Source organism: Argopecten irradians, chromosome 6 (assembly GCF_041381155.1).
Source record: "Argopecten irradians isolate NY chromosome 6, Ai_NY, whole genome shotgun sequence".
NCBI classification, from domain to species: domain Eukaryota; kingdom Metazoa; phylum Mollusca; class Bivalvia; order Pectinida; family Pectinidae; genus Argopecten; species Argopecten irradians.
The window spans coordinates 39,533,037-39,547,838 of record NC_091139.1 but is presented as its reverse complement, the minus strand read 5'-3'; the positions used below and the strand labels follow the sequence as shown (position 1 = coordinate 39,547,838).

General features: G+C 34.6%; 1 protein-coding gene across 1 annotated transcript in view; it reads left to right on the top strand.

Moving 5' to 3' along the window:
• The window catches only part of LOC138325849 (calcium homeostasis endoplasmic reticulum protein-like), a 109,567-nt gene that overhangs the window by 8,016 nt on the left and 86,749 nt on the right, over positions 1-14,802 (top strand). The window contains 1 exon segment of the mRNA XM_069271803.1: positions 13,221-13,450. Within this exon segment, the coding sequence (XP_069127904.1) occupies positions 13,221-13,450 (230 nt within the window).

The following is a 14,802-nucleotide window of genomic DNA, read 5'->3' as shown; positions in this document are numbered from 1 at the left end:
ATGTTTTTAAAAATATAGATATATTTTTCAATTAACACTAAAATAACATAGATTTTTCCTTGTAAAATTAAAAAAAAAAGGTTCTAATCTTTAAAGTATCATTGACATCCAACAGCTGGTATACAATTATAGTTCTCCCTCTGTATTATAGGGCACATGTGATGTGATACTGTCTGCATTGTTATATTGTATATGTTTATGTGAAATTATGTCAACTCTCCAATATGTGTTAAAATCAAGGAAATAAGATAATCTGAATCTGATGATGTAGCTTCTATAGAGATAGCTAGTAGTTTAATGAAGTTTCCTCAAGTATTGATTAATTCTGAATTCTAGATCTGATCTGTATGTCATATGGGCTGCAGTTACAAAGTGTTCTACCCAAAGTGATTATCACTCTATACATATATAACTATAGCTCTCCGAATGTGGGTAGTTTACGGGTGCTGGTCATATGTCAACTCAATGGTTTTTCTTGGGTACTCTGGCTTGATTTTCTAAACATCTGCGTCTTTAACTTATAACAGGAAATGAAATACCTAACACTACACAATTTATCGTTTAATTTTATTGTATCTAGTGTAAGTTGTTCAATCTAAATTTAAGTTCTAGCTTTGATCTGTATGACACATGGGGTGCAGTTACAAATCATCACTGCTAACAATTAAGCTTTATCCTATTGGTTGCCTACCTGGTCTGAATTAAGATAATCTAGCTGTTTTAGTTGTTGCATTACTTTACTGATAACCATTTCGATGTCTCAGGATTAATTGGTTTCTTTGTTAAATACAGGTTGTATGATTTCTGCAAATCCCTAGTTGAGAAGTAATGGTCTCTAGCAGAAACCAGCATTTTGTCATGTCCCTTTGTGCTTTTAATTATACTTTGGCTGGTCGAGAGGAAATTGAAGTCTTTGAGGTGACCCAAGTAGGAAATTGGACTATTGGACCCTAGAGTAATACCTATCAACTGTTTCACACCTGGTAAAATAGCCTTATTGTAAACATAACAGCCTGTTACCTGTCATAATCATCTCATTAGCATACCATGTTGTTTCAGTTCAGGTAACATCAAAGGGTTAGGACTGTAGATCCCCTGGGGCTGTGGTTTGTCCTGTCCCAGGGTGATAATTGACCAGCTATCTACCTGTACTAAGGTGTTTCCCCGGCTGTGAGAAACAAGTTGTTTGACCACAGCACTGTGTAAACTCCTTTAGATGTTAGGGTATTTGTTTGTTACTAAATTAGCTGTAATGTATAATATATGTGAATTTAAATAATTTTGTGGTGTAAAAACAGAATACCTGGATTTTATTGATGTTTACCTTTGTTTATTACGACTGCCTTATGTAATTATTACGTTGGTAGGAAACACCTGTAATTAAGTAATAGGGAACTGTGAATTAACAGCCTCTATTTATAGCTGTAGGCTTTGTTTATAGACCTGAAAGACAAGCTTATACACAAAATATAGTGTTGTCCTACTGAACAGTTCATTAGTCAAGCATAATTTCCTTGAAATTAAAAAAAAAAAAAAAAAATTGTGGTGGAATGATCATCTAGCTAGCTAGTTCTCTAAAGTGTTTGAAGGTCCCAGATTTCAATCCCAGCTTTTCCTAATTGCTGTGTACTTTTTCTGATGATGGTAATAATTTTCTTCATTCAAAAAGAAAGAGAGAGAGAGAAAATAAATTTAAGCAGCAACATATGTGAAGATATCATTTCTCTATAGGTATGGTGCACACATGTGTGTGTTCTTGACTCAATCTAGTTTACTGTTTATTATCGGTATATTTTCTTCTTGGCTAAACTGATGAACTTGAAAATAAACCTTTATGATGACCGTATGTAACAAGTCGTCTGATTAAAGTTGTATGGTCTGTGACTTGTTGTATTTTTGGCATAGAAAAAAGTATATTTTTCTCGGCCTCTCTATGTTTTAAACTTTCAATATTTACCGACTTTTGTAAAGTTTGAATTTCCAAAGTTATTAAACAATTAAACCAAAATATTGATTTTTAACGTGTACACCTTTAAAATAGCTTTGAAGTATCCGAACTGTTCCGATATATTCTGATCTGTATTGGTATTGCCGATATTGACCTTCTGATACGAATCTGGAGGTTCCGATCTATATGGATATCGCCGATGTCGGTCACATGATGCAACTTGAATTTCCGCTATTACCCGAAAATTTGAAACATGGTGATAACTGTGGCAGTTCTTTCAAAACTTTTCAAAACCATCATATATAATCATCCATATTCACACGTTGTATGTTTTATGAGAGTTTGAAATGGTGAAAATTACAAGAAATACAACTTTAAAGATTAGAATAAAATTAGGATATACTGTATTCAACCCAATAAGCAACCCCCATCCCTATTAGCGCCCCATCATTTTTTTAAGACGTTACAGGTAATTCCACTTACATTGCCATAATTGCAGATGTTTCTTTATTGATTTCCTTTGAAAATTGATATATGGCTTATTTTGTATAATATATTTATGAAAGGCTAATCCAAATTGGTTCTATTAAATGCCCCCATATTTGTTTCAAATTTTAAGCACCTTTCATGGACTCTTATTGTGTCGAATACGGTATTCCTCACGCTTTGAAATGACAAATCACAATGACCACATCATCTTCTGCTTTAAAGTTTACCTTGAAGATATGTACGGCTCATTTGATAAGCGACCATGCACAGTTAACAAAGTACCAGTAATAAATAAACGTATGTACTTAGATGGACTATAGCTAGGGGACACATTATCAGGTCGTCGGATCACTGCTGACGTCATTGGTCTGGCCACAGGGATCTTGTTTAATCCTGGAGATCTTTACTATGGTCCAACCTTCAGCTAAAAAGCCAAATATATATCGTAAAATATATTTTGGTATTACAAACTTTGTATGGTTCAATGGTTTGTGTTCATTTGAATTGTCTACACTGAATTGATTTTCAATATAGATATATCCATAATCTTTGTCAGCAATACAGTACATATGTTCAGTAAGATATTCTTTTGTACTATGTCTATGACTCAAAAATTTTCTTTATGAACAAATAATTTGTGGTTATTTTTGGCTCTTTCAATGACAAATTGTATGAATCTATAGACACATGGGTGTCATTTGTATATTTGACAGTTAATTGGATGGAAGAAGAATCTATAGATGTCAGTTTATTTATTCTTTGTTTCCCTATTTTAAGATTTTGTTTGATCGAAACTTTTGAAGTCGAAATTTACACTTTTTAGGTCTCTCAAGTGACCTTTTCTAATCACCCTTTGTCCGTGGTCGTGCGGTGTGCGTCGTGTGTTCGTAAACAATTTACATTTTCGACTTCTTCTCAAAAACCGCTGAAGCAATTTCAATGAAATTTTGCACAAACCTGTGGGAGGGGCCAAAAGGGGTAAAATTGACTAAAATTTCAAAAATCTTCTCCTCCACTCACAGATGTGGTAGAATCAAATACTCTTCATAGATAGAAAGGTCTCAAGGCCCTCTACAAAAATTGAGAATTATATGACCCTGGGGTCTCAGGTTTCCCCCTGGAGAGGGGGTTAAGTTTACTATAGTTTATATAGTGAAAACACATTTTGGAGCATTACTTGGTCATTTATAATAGAAAATTAGTCAAATGTTGTCAGAATTATCCCTATGAAATGGCCATTGAATTCTATTAACAAATTTTCCATGACTGACTTCCAGGGGCCTTAGGGGCGGGGCCAAAAGGGGTCAAATAGGCTAAAACTTCAAAAATCTTCTTCTAAAATTCTGGAACTGGTAGAATCAAATACTCTTCATAGATGGAAAGGTCTTAAGGTCCTTTACAAAAATTGTGAATTATATGACCCTGGGGTCTCATGTTTCCCCCTGGGGAGGGGGTCAAGTTAACTATAGTTTATATAGGAAAAACACATATATGAATGTTTTTTGCTTATTTTTCTTAGGAAATTAGTAAAACTGGGTTAGAATGTTTAGCCTGAGATAGCATTTTATCGTCATAACCATATTGGTCCTGGCTGACCTCCAGGGGCCTTAGGGGCGGGGCCAAAAAAGGGTCAAATAGGCTAAAACTTCAAAAATCTTCCTCTGAATTCACAGATTTGATGGAACCTGATACTCTTCATAGATTGGAAGGTCTTAAGGCCCTTTACAAAAATTGTGAATCTCATCGCCCTTGGATCTCAGATTTTCCCCTGGGTAGGGCGTCAAATTTACTATAGTTTATATAGGAAAAACAAATTTATGAACATTATTTGCTTTGTTTTCATAGGAAATGAGTCAAACTGGGTTAGAATTATTAGCCTGAAATAGAATTTTAACACCATATCCATATTTGTCCAGGCCTCGGGCCGACCCCCAGGGGCCAGAGGGGCGGGGCCAAAAGGGGTCAAATAGGCTAAAACTTCAAAAATCTTATTCTGAATTCACAGATTTGATGGAACCAAATAATCTTCATAGATTAAAAAGTGAAATTTATGAAATCACTGACATTGACTGACTTCTTGTTTGGTTTTGTTGTTTAACATTGGCAAAGCAAATTGGAATTTTAAGCATAAGGTTTGGTAACATAATACACTATCAAAATGAAAAAAAAAAAAAAAAAATCTAAATGGTTCAACTTTAAAGTTTATTCTAATTCGTAAATACTTTTTACAGATTTGAACCAACTTTGCAATGCTTTTCTGTAGCAGCACACAGGTGACCGTCAAGGCCTCTTGGGCCTCTTGTTATATCCATCAGAATCATGGATGCATTATTACATCTCTGATATCTTATTGGTATTTAGTTTCTAGATTGATTTGTAGCTTTGTAATCATTTTGAGAAAGGTCTAAGTTTGGTCCCAATATATGCTGCCCCCTTCCTCTCACATTTCTTCATTATGTAAGGGTCTTTGTAGGTATATTGAGCCAAATTCTGTACATATGATGCTATGTAGACAATGGTGTTTTTGGCATAAAATCAATTTTGCTTAACATTGCAAATGTCTTCAATTTTTTTGAAGTTTGTATGGATGTACAAAGAATAGTTTTAATTTCATTACAAATAAGTTCATCACAAGTTCAATACCAGAATGCAGTAATGGATTCATGAGTACATATTAAATACCATTGTATGATATCTGGGTCACTAATGGCTTCTATCAGTTCTATTGTTAACCTTATCAGAGTAGAGTCTATAATTATGGGTTGTTTTACTGCATATCTTATATATATATATAATTGAATAGATACTAATCACAAAACTGAAATCAACAAAAGCAAAACTTATACTATATGCTGTTGTGAGGAAATAATGTATCATGTTTTTAATGTCAAACTAGCTGGGTGCTTATAGATTTCAGTATATATAATTTAATGGGGCATGGGGCTTAATGGTACCCAATTAAGAAAATTATTGCACAAATTAAGCTACAAATCAGTTTTGAAAAGAAGTGAAACAAAGAAACTATATGGTAGTTATCATATTTAATAAATAGGTTACTGTGCAACCAGCTCTACTACTTGTTCTGTTAGATTAAAAACAAAACAGTGCTTATTTCATCGAGTACAAGGAGAAGAATTGGTTTTAGTTTTTATCCACGTATAAACACTCCCTATTTTTAAGTAAAAAAGGTATAGGTCTTTTACTCCGGATAATACGGTAATTTCTTTGTCAGTGTAAGTTGGTTATAATGTTGTGTTACTGCATCCCCAATACATGTAGCAGATATCCGTTTATTAGATAGAGATTGGAAATCATCAGTTTATATTGGCAGCAGACATCCTAGTTTGCCATTCTAGCCATGTCTGCATTATTCTGAGAAACGGTTTACAGACTGACGAATCACACAGATCTATGTCTAATTACTGAGTCAGACCCACATCTCACCATCCCTAATTTTCCTTGAACTGCAAATCTTAGTATGTACTTATAATTACCGACCACAAAGAACTTCCTGACATATACATGTTACAGGGCCACAGTGATTTTGATATACTTATTCATGTTTTATCGCTACATGTTTTATCACTATGATTACCGGTATATTTTAATTCTCAGGTTCATTTTAACACTACTTAAATCTTGAAGTACACTTAAAAAAACATATTTGAAGATAAAACTCTGAATTTATGAATGGTATAAGGAAAGAACAATATAAAAAATGCGTTCAATGTTTAAGCCTGTTTACTTAAGAATGATTTTCTTAATGACAGAATAATTGATATCTAAGTGCTGTTATTTAAATGTGTTGTACAAGGAGAGTTTGATAATTCTTGTATCACTGTTGAGGATTTAATTATGCAAGGGTGGAGAGACCTAAGGTACTGCTTATCAGCCTGTGGGTGCTTCGCCTTCGATGGTTGAGTTAAAAAAAATCTGCTCTTGACATTGCTTATCACATGCAACTGAACTGAAAGTTTTTTAAGGTATTCTTTGCATCAGTCAGAACACATTGACAATAATTGAGAAAAAATAAAGTCAAACTTGTCTATAAAAAGGGACAGAAGAAAAATAGTCTTTATAGCCAGGTGGTCTTTATAGACAGGTTAAATTGTGTTTAAACAAATTGTCCATTTGAGACCTGAGAAAGAAGGTGTACTAAGCAGGTGCTCTTTATACAGAGGTGGTTGTTAACTAAGGCCAATTTTTCTGTGTGTATTACTAGTTGTGGAGAATACCACTATCACAAGAGGACACATGATGTATTCCCTAATTACAAATACAGATGAACTCGGTCACCACATGTATTCACACTACATACAGGGGAGTGTTCTTAACCAGCCATTCAATATTCTCATGCATGCTGTTGATTCCTTGTTAAATGGCTGAAATGTTTTTCGTATCATCTGCTGCTTCAACAACTACTTCAGTCAGTACTCTGGCAAATATTGACCGGTTGACCACCGCTGACCACTGTAATAGGGATTAGTACCCTGTTGGTAGCCTGCATGTGTGAAAAACAATTTGTACGGTCAGTGATTCCTCCAATTATTGGTTCCCGAGCTCTTACAGCAGATGATATAAGCCACCATTCTGTTTACCAGCACAGATCTCTAGCCTAACTTCTGTTTATTAACAAAACAGACTCTTCGTTTATTTACATTATATGTATTTTGGGAGGATATGACTAACTATCTTGTATTAAATACGCAGCACCCAGGGACTTGAGTTCATTGATTCGTCTGTCACTAGCTAGGGTGTAAGATTATCTGTGTAGACGGGTCAATGGCAGTTTAGGCCGATTAAAAAACATGTTTTAGTTAGGAACAGAATGGTAGGCTATCTAAAACACATTTACCGAATAAAGGATAGATTTCGTTAACGATGTGCTTAAGGAGGAACAGTTTTATTCCAATCTGTACAACATAAGTGACAAAATGCTTAGCTTTGTTCTTTGTAAATTCAGATGTAAATACATCATCACAATTTATCAATTATTTGAAATTATTGTAATACCAGTGTTTAAATTAAACCTTTGTTAATTGTAGTTTGTTTTGAAATTTACTATAGTAGTCCTTCCGTTCTGACTGGTGTATGACTGTGGTAATATGACTTTAATATGATGTCAGGTTTGCTTGTTATAAGGTGTGTTTCATAGATTTGAATAGCAGGTGGTTCATGCAGGCCCATTGAACCATTTTTGGAGATTCATTGTGCTTTAGTTCATAAAGAGTTGCAGTTATGATTTGTTTGTTTTTCTCTGATCACAGATTAAGCAGTTGCATGGTAATTGTTATTGAAATTTTACCTCTTGTTAAGATTCTAAAGTTTGTTTCGATTGAAATAAAATCTTTTATTTTAACATCCTGTTAGAATTTGCTGCTTGACAGCACAGATTTGTTTTACTGAAAAGATTGAACATCAAGTGATCTGACATGCACATCTACCCCCTGTACTTTAGTGGGCCAGTGTGTACTGGCCTATTATATATAACAGAAGACTATTGTTATAGATAAATAGCCAGTCAGTCAGGTGGAAGGAAGAGGGGGAGAAAGGGGGGATGTTTACTGACACAGAGAGATGGTTGAATGAGATGTTTCTTAGGTTGTGTCTGGTGCAGTGTTTACTTATAGTATGGTTAGCTTTATATAGCTTGATCTTATATATGTCATCTTCATCACTTATAATGTTAACTGTGGATACAGAGGCTGAATTTTACAGAATTTAAAAAAAATGATACATTTTGTTATGCTGAGAAATGGTTTCATAATTTGAATTTGAATATTCTGAATGGATGAGGTTTATTTTCAAAGAAGTTTACCATGCTAAGAGCATCTGATCCTGGGCCAGTACACATTTGGAGACAGGTGTAAAACAAAGTCAGTAGTAGACTATAGACTGTACTTAAATACACCCTATCTGTCATCACAAGCTCTGACCTCCAGCCACTTCAATGTTAATACTGTAAATAAATCTCAGTGCAAAATTTATCTGGGCTCAGTGCACTTGCAATATTTCTTAAATTACAGAAATGCATTGCAGAGCTTTCAAACAAATCAGCTAACACTGTAATTTTTAACTCACCTAACTGGTCCGAAAGACCAAGGTGAGCTTATGCTATACAGGCCCTCTGGATCTCTTGTTATAGAATCGAGACAACATGCATGAAGATACTCTCATTTACTCATTACTTGGGGATCAAAATATGTACTGACTGTTGTAGTTGGGATGTTTGTTTATAAAAAAAATGAAAACCTCTCTTCCTCCCGCCCCCTCTTCTTTTCCAAAACATTTATCTATGATCAATACCATGTCTTGTTTATCAAACTGGGGATTTCAAAATGGAATTATAAAAGTTCACTGACTACTGGACAGTATAAAATGCTACCCCAGCAGTTAAAGCCACAATATAGATTAAATAGATCTATATGAGGAAGGTCCTTGAACTTTTCCATGTTTACCACAAACAATACAATGTGGGTGAGAGACCTTGGTTGTAATCTCTCACAGCTAATTCAGTTACAGGACAGAGTTGACTACCTCAACATATACCGTAGTGTGTTTATATATACCCTGTATATTATGTAACACTTGTATTTGTTGACGCAATGTTTTGTGTACTGATCCATTGTTTACTGACAGACTTATCAAGTTGTGCAGCAGTGCATTGTAAATACATTTGTTAATATAGAATTTTCTGTGACCTCTCACTGTTTTTATTTTAATATCTACAAACTTTAATTATCCATTTTGAGGCCAGCATAAGAAAGTGACATTTAGACCTTGTATATAGTGTAGATTTTCTTAAAAATGTAATTTCCTGTCATTGTAAGTTAAGTATATGCATTTATGAATATGGGTCCGTGCTCAACTAAATAAGCACTCCTCTGTGAGTCTCACTTTTCCAGCTCTTTTGTTCACTTATAAACTTATAACCTTTAATTTAAATATACATCTGTATATTAGATTTAGACTGGAAATATGAATTTCTTTGCTTTTTACAAATGGATTTGTGAATTACTTTTGTGCAATAATTTTGTCAATGGTCCCAGTTCCCTCTCCATTTTCATGCATTGTTAGGTCACCTGAGACGAAGTCTCAAGTGACCTATTCTAATCGCCTTTTGTCCGTCGTCGTGCGTCGTCCATCGTGCGTCGTATGTCCGTAAACAATTTACATTTTCGACTTCTTCTCCAAAACTGCAGAAGCAATTTCAATGAAATTTTGCACAAACCTTCTAAGGCATAAGGCCAATCAAAATTGTGAATTATATGGTCCCCACCCCCCAGGGGGCTGTGGGAGGGGCCAAAAGGGGTAAAATTGAGTAAAATTTCAAAAATCTTCTTCTCTACTCACAGATGTGGTAGAATCAAATACTCTTCATAGATAGAAAGGTCTTAAGGTCCTTTACAAAAATTGTGAATTATATGACCCTAGGGTCTCTAGTTTCCCCCTGGGGAGGGGGTTAAGTTTACTATAGTTTATATTGGGAAAACACATTTTTGCACATTATTTGGTCATTTGTAATAGGAAATGAGTCAAATGTTGCCAGAATTATCAGTATGAGATGGCCATTTAATCCTATTAACAAATTTTCTATGACTGACCCCCAGGGGCCTTAGGGGCGGGGTAAAAAGTGGTCAAATAGGCTAAAACTTCAAAAATATTCTTCTGAAATTCTGGAAATGGTAGAATCAAATACTTTTCATTAATAGAAAAGTCTTAAGGTCCTTTACAAAAATTATGAATTATATGACCCTGGGGTCTCACGTTTCCCCCTGGGGAGGGGGTCAAGTTTACTATAGTTTATATAGGGAAAACACATTTATGAGCATTTTTTGCTCAATTTTCATTGGAAACGAGTCAAACTTGGTTAGAATTCTTAGCCTGAGATAGCATTTTAATATCATATCCACATTGGTCCTGGCCGACCCCCTGGGGGCAGAGGGGCGGGGCTAAAAAAGGGTCAAATTGGCTAAAACTTCAAAAATCTTCTTCTGAAATTCTGGAAATGGTAGAAAAAATACTTTTCATAAATAGAAAGGTCTTAAGGTCCTTTACAAAAATTTGTGAACTATATGACAATAATATTCTTTTAAAATTCTGGAAATGGTATATTCAAATACACTTTATAGATGAAAAGGTCTTAAAGTTTGTTTATAAAAATTGTTAATTATATGACCCTGGGGTCTCCTGTTTCCCCTTGGGGAGGGGGTCAAGTTTACTATAGTTTATATAGGAAAAACACATTAATGAGCATTTTTTGCTCAATTTTCATAGGAAATGAGTCAAACTTGGTTAGAATTATTAGCCTGAATTAGCATTTTAATATCATATCCACATTGGTCCTGGCCGATCCCCAGGGGGCAGAGGGACGGGGCTAAAAAAAGGGTCAAATAGGCTAAAACTTCAAAAATCTTCTAAAATTCTGGATTTAGTAGAATCAAATAATTATAGATGGAAAGGTCTTAAGGTGTTTTATAAAAATTAAAAATTATATTACCTTGGGGTCTCATGTTACCCCCTGGGGAGGGGTCAAGTTTACTTTAGTTTATATAGGAAAAACATATTTGTGAACATTATTTGCCCAATTTTCGTAAGAAATTAGTCAAACTTGATTAGAATTATTAGCCTAAGATATAGCATTTTAACATCCATATCCGTCCTCGATGACCCCCTGGGGGACCAGAGGGGCAGGACCAAACAGGGTCAAAATGATTAAAATTTCAAAAAATACCTTTAAGTTCACAGGTTTGATGGAAGCAAATACTCTTCATAGTCTAAAAAGTCAAATTAATAAATCACTGACCAACTTCAAAGCCCAGCATATAGTGTTTATATGTCTTTAATTTGTTTCATTATTTGTTTCATTATATATTCTAACTCAGGTGACCGTTAAGGTCCATGGGCCTCTTGTTGAAATCTTGGGGTGTTCATTGAGTTGAATACGGTATTCTTTCTATTCTAGTATACAGATTTGTGTTCCCATATGTCAAGTGCTTGTCTGCACTGACAAAAAGTCATACATATATTGTGCATGAATTAAAAATGTATTGAATTAAGTAAACATTTGATACACATATTAAATCAAACAAGTGCACTACTTGTCATATTCAGTTACAGTTAATAGACGCATCCCTGAATTCCCACATTGGAACTGCCCTGGTTCAAAGCAAGAAACTATTCATTATGTAAACTCAAAGGTGGATAGATTAGACCTTTATGGTAATTTGAGAAAAACTTGTAGACATATGCCAGATAAAAAAATTACAAGTTATATAAGACTATTCAGTGCAAAGTTAGCATTGATTTGGTTTCAAAACTGTTATCATTGAGGGAAAAATGAAGATATTTAATTAAAGTCATTACTTTGCTTGAAAGAATATGTTTCAACTGTGATGATATTTTGCAATATAAAACCTTTATGTACAATTCTTGATTACCTGTCATAGTAATTTGGCTAATGTTTCTCTTTAAAAAAATTGAACTAGTTGAACCAAGAACAGTGACAGGCTTGCTAGCTATATAGCTCACACCTAGCTGAATGACATTACAGAAACGTTCTGGATGTCTTATCTAGTTACGAATTGAAATGAGTAATGTAAGTGAACCATCAGGATAACACATCTAGTCTAGGTTACAAGGAATTTCCTGACAGACTTGTGGTATGATGGAAACTCATTAACCATTCTAAAATCCAACTGGGATAAAGCCACCGCGGATATGATAGAATTAAAGCATTAATTAATACATCATCAGGTTTTACGAATGACCTCACCCTTCATTGAAGGTCGCAGGATTTAAATTTTAGGAACTTTTGATTGGCTTCTTACCAATAACCATGAGGCTGGCTCAAAGACCAGATATTTAAACCTGTTAAATGTTGGGATAAATGACTTCAGTTTTTATGAACTAATTAACCTTGAATTTCATTGAAAGTGGAAAAATAAATTCAAAATTTTAATTGACTTCTTCTCAATAACCAAGAGACCAAGAGACCTTTCTATTAGTATTTGACATAGGTATTTGGAATTTCCGTATAGGTAAAACAAATTATCTTGCAGGTAAGGTGTTACAATTGTACCAAAGGTGACTTAATTGTGGTGTTATCTTTTCTCTTCTTCCTTACATCTCCCTTAATTCACATGTAATGTCTCACTGATTTTGCCATTTCCATCTGTAAAGTATAGGCATAGGGGGTATTTTTGCGATCAAATATAATCTTCACGTTGTTTCTAAAACTCAGGAAGAGTTGTTGCCTTTGTCCTCCATTGACCGGTATACGATTATTACTGGGTAAAACTAAATACATATATAATAGACACAACTCACCAAACTGATGATTCAGTCTTATAAACCTAAACTTTGTAGTAATAATTAATTTTGTTTTTAAGCTCTATTGATTGAGGAACAAAATAAATCAGAAGGTGTAACTACAAGTTTGTTTTTACAGCGCGTTACAACTTACAAATTATTTTTGCGTAAATGTTTACAATAAAAAGAGCATATAAACAACTCCAGTTAATTGGGCTCTTGTTTCTTGGGTCATGGGATGGAGACCCCATGGGACAGTGGAGGGGTTTCCATAGTGCTATTGTAAAATGTTGTATAACATTGAGTTTGTCTGTTGAAAGGACATTACAAAGATTATACACATGTACTTTAGAGACAAAAAGGACTGATTTTCAGTTGCCATGCTTAATTGAGAAAGATTCATGAAATTATGCCTTTATTTGCAACAAGTTTGAAATTTTAGTATTTGTAATTTTACATTTATCTGTTCCAGTTCTGAATCAGCAGAAACAGAAAGTAGTTCCACAGCAAGTCATTTTACAACAGGTAGTCACCCAACAGGCCATTCAGACAGCGCCATGGCAACCGTCACAACAGCTTGGACAACAAATCACAGCGCTGCAGCAACAAGTCGCACAACATCAACAAATGATGGAACAGCAAATAAAACAGAGCGAACAAAATCTCAACGCCCAGTTCCAAAGCTTGACTCAACAGCAACAGGTAAAAACCAAATACCCCGCCCCACCTGACAAAATGAACAAAATCTCAATGCCCAGTTCCAGAGCCTGACTCAACAGTAACAGGTAACAACAAATTACCCCCACCACACACTACAAAGTGAACAAAATATCATGCAATGTTATTTCCAAAGCCTAATACAACAGCAATTAGTAACAACATGTCTCAATCCCTCCCCACTCTAAAGAAAACAAAATCCAGAATCCAGAGCCTGACACGTCAGTAAGACGTAACCCCCACAAAATAAATATCATTGCCCAGTTCTAGGGCCTAACACAACAGCTAACAACCCACTCTTGCCCTTCCCCCACATCTCAAACCCCAAACCTAGCATCAAGCATTCAATAAAAAGGATTTATTTATACTCTTTGCCATGATCAAAATTTGTGTCCAAATTCAATGAAAATGGATGTTGTCATACAGTTTTTGATTTGGTGGATGGACTGAAGTATATGACACTCATGTGATTTTGTTTCCGGTCGGTATTTTTGGATTAAAATATTGCGTTTCGACTTATAGAGATAGTTTTATGCTTTTGCATGGTATGTGTTGATTATGGATTATCGGAGGACTGGGTGCGTGAATTTAGAACTACATACATACAAAAACTGTATGTAAAGTTGGCCCTCTGTGGTCCAAATGACTTTCCATTTATACATACCCCCCCGAAATGCCAGTCTTTCCATAGCACGCGATGCACAGTTTTGTTCTTTCCTGTAATCAGAAAAGTTTATAATGAGACAATAAAGGAATAACACATAGATAATTAATCTACAGACAGGAGATTAGGAGTACAATAAATCATGTGTTTGTCTCTTCTGGTCTTGAGAATTAATTAGGATTTTTTGGGTGGAGGAATAAGATTATAACTACCTAGTTAATTTAAATACTAAATTGCTGTCATTATGTTCATCCGTAATGTAAGTGATTAATGAAGAGTTTCTCAGGTTAATTGTGTTTTTGTTGTAGATAGACCCCAGGTGATGTAGAGTTGTGTTGACTTCCACGTAATCTTGGTGCCAATTAATATGTATAACCATTTCCAAGTCTGTCTTTCTGTCACAGTGTATTAGTTTGTCCCCTCTCTATCTCATTTTCAGTAAATTTAAATTTTGTCTGATGGTTTTTCACACATATTTCCCCTGCCACTTATATTTAAGCATTGAATGTCTTTCAGTTAGCATTAATAGCCAAAATGAATGCCAACTGGACAGAGGCAAATTCCATGCTGAAAGACGTTCAATGCTTATATTTACATTTAGTTACAATTTTATGATGAAATCCCAAGGGATTAATGCATCTATAATGAATTAATCATTCGTTATTGTCATGGA